Source organism: Cynoglossus semilaevis, chromosome 20 (genome assembly GCF_000523025.1).
Source record: "Cynoglossus semilaevis isolate Cse_v1.0 chromosome 20, Cse_v1.0, whole genome shotgun sequence".
Classification (NCBI taxonomy): Eukaryota; Metazoa; Chordata; class Actinopteri; order Pleuronectiformes; family Cynoglossidae; genus Cynoglossus; species Cynoglossus semilaevis.
Genome location: NC_024326.1, coordinates 5,479,283 through 5,481,677, shown reverse-complemented (window position 1 = coordinate 5,481,677; position 2,395 = coordinate 5,479,283). Strand labels below are relative to the sequence as shown.

Below are 2,395 nucleotides of genomic sequence, written 5' to 3'. Positions count from 1 at the left end.
GGGAGGGGGTGGGGGGGGGGGGGGGGGGGTGTTTTGCAGGATTTAAATGATTCATCACTTTCATTTGGAATGAAATAGTGGAGCTGAATAATTCAATCTTCTGCCGCAGCAGATGGAATAAAGAGCAACCGTTTCTGTACAATCGTCTCCCCCCCCTCACCCCCCCACCAGTGTCTCTGTACATACTCCGACTGTTCCACTCACTTCATACTCACATATACATAATTCATCCCCAGAGTGTGATGCAAGTTTCCAAACTTCCTCTTTACAAATGTTTACTCTTCCACCTCGGCCGTTAAAACTGACGCTGCGTCCGTGGAATCGTCAGCATCTCCACTGATTCTCCTCCGTCTTTATCTCTGTCAGAGACTCACGAGTTCTGCTCACTCCCAGATTTCAATCACACATGCAGACAAACAAACAGAGCAGCAAACTGTCTGCTCCACACACACACACACACACCTTCCATCCTTTGTTTTCTGGCTGCTTCTCATTCCATACGTGAGAGCTGAAAATCGAAGAATCGAGTCCTGGATGTTTGGGTTGTTTTTCTTTGTCCAAAGTCTTTAACAAATTGTTGCTGCCTCCAGCAGGAGCGGCCTCTGCTTCGTCTCAGTGTCTGTGCTCAACCATATCAGTGTTTCAACACTTATTGCTTTAAATTACATCAATCACTCCCTCCCCTGCCCTCACCCTCTCAATCCTCCCTGGGCTCATTTTTCTCCGTCTCTTTTTATTACTTTGCCTCTTCATCTTTCTCCCCTTTAACTTCTCTTCACATTATTTCAGCTCCAGTTGCCTTTTCATCATCCTCCTATTCCCTCTCTCCCTCTCGACCCCCCTTTTGCCCCATTTGTTGTTTTTTTTTTCCTCCCCTCTCCCCCTCAGTCTTTCCCCTCCTCTCCATCCCTCTCTCTTCTCTCCTTTTTCTCGGCCTCATCTCTGGTTTCTTTCACCTCTTCCTTCTCCTCCCTCTCCTTCTCTCTCTCCTTAAACAGTTGGGATAACTTGTGGAACTGCGGACCCCACTCCTCCAGCCCAGCCCCCCAATCCTCCTTCTCTGGATCCTTCTCCCCTTCACTCTCCAGGGAGCTGAGCGACCCCGCCCGGGAGCCTGTTCCCTCCAGGCCGAACACCTGCACCGAGTCGTACGGTGGCTGCGAGGGGTCAAAGGTGACCTGGGCCAGACGCAGACGCAGGAACTCCCCCACCCTCAACGCCAAGGAGGGCCCCCCGTGCCCATGGCTACCTCTCGTCGCCTCCATCCCCGGAACCCAACCGGCTCCAAAGCCCACCACTCCACTGTACGCTCCTCGAGGTTGCCCCGGAAAGGGCAAAAGCTGCGGGCTCATATCCCTCCTCCCCAAAATGAAGCCCCCCAAACCCACCCCATCACGCCAGTCCCCGATAAAGCCAGGCGGGGTCCCGGTCACTGATATGCCCCCTCCCTCCCTGTCTGGCCTGGACACCACAAAGTTGCTCCCCATCTCCAGTCCACCCCTCCCCAGGGTGCCGGCGTAGTCCCTGTGTCCAGACAGCTCCCCCTGCAGGACACTGGCATAGTTGCGTCCACTGGCAGGAAGCTGCTGCTGTCCATCTGCGGAGAAGCTCCCGTTATCATTCCCTCCCCCTCCGCCTCCCCCGCTGGAGTCAGACTCGGCCTGGCTGGAGCTGGTGCGTTTGGGGGATAATCCAGAACGAGACGCCCGGCGCCCCGCCAGAGGGAGCGTGGAGGAGTCGCCCATCCAGCTTCCTACCCCGTGGCCCTGGCCGACCATGGAGCCGGATCGGGTCATGACCAGATTAGGCTCCCTGGACAGGGTCTCTGGCTGCACCTGGAGGGGAGCATGAGCGGCGTCAGGGGGGAGGTACGGTGCAGAGTCGCCGGGTTTGGTTAGAAAAGTACAAACATGGAATGGAACCGATGCCCCCTAGGGATGAGTTTGATATGGAGTCGTCTGTCGTTTTTGTTTTTTGGTGCTTGTGCTCCAAACATAGGGGGCGAGGCCCGATGTGCTGTCTGATCATAGAGGTTTCAATGATGTGAACAACAGAAAGGCTGAGAGCGATGATGATGTGGACGGAGCGGAGGGAAACGCAGCAGGAAGGAGCCAGAGATTAAAGACTAGAATGAGCTAACACTGCACTGTGGTCGGGAGATGAGGGGGGAGGAGGGGGAGGGCGGGTGAAGTGATTGAGAGATAAAATATTTGGAAATTAAATAGAAGAAGAACCATGCAATGGGCTTAATAAATAAAGGAAAAACACAGAAAAGATAATGAGCAGCAGAAAATAAATCTGCTGATGTGAATAAATGATCTCCCCCACAGCCTCGTCTCCCCCACAGCCTCGTCTCCCCCACAGCCTCGTCTCCCCCACACACTCGTCTCTCCTG

The 2,395-nt window shown here is 54.2% G+C and overlaps 1 protein-coding gene across 1 annotated transcript in view; it reads right to left on the bottom strand.

Annotated features, from left to right (window-relative positions):
• Positions 1–580: 580 nt before the first annotated feature.
• The window catches only part of LOC112488729 (uncharacterized), a 4,889-nt gene continuing 3,074 nt past the window's right edge, over positions 581–2,395 (bottom strand). Inside the window, exon 2 of the mRNA XM_025066340.1 lies at positions 581–1,835. Within this exon, the coding sequence (XP_024922108.1) occupies positions 885–1,835 (951 nt within the window). The 3' untranslated portion in view covers positions 581–884. The remainder of the gene's footprint in view (positions 1,836–2,395) is intronic.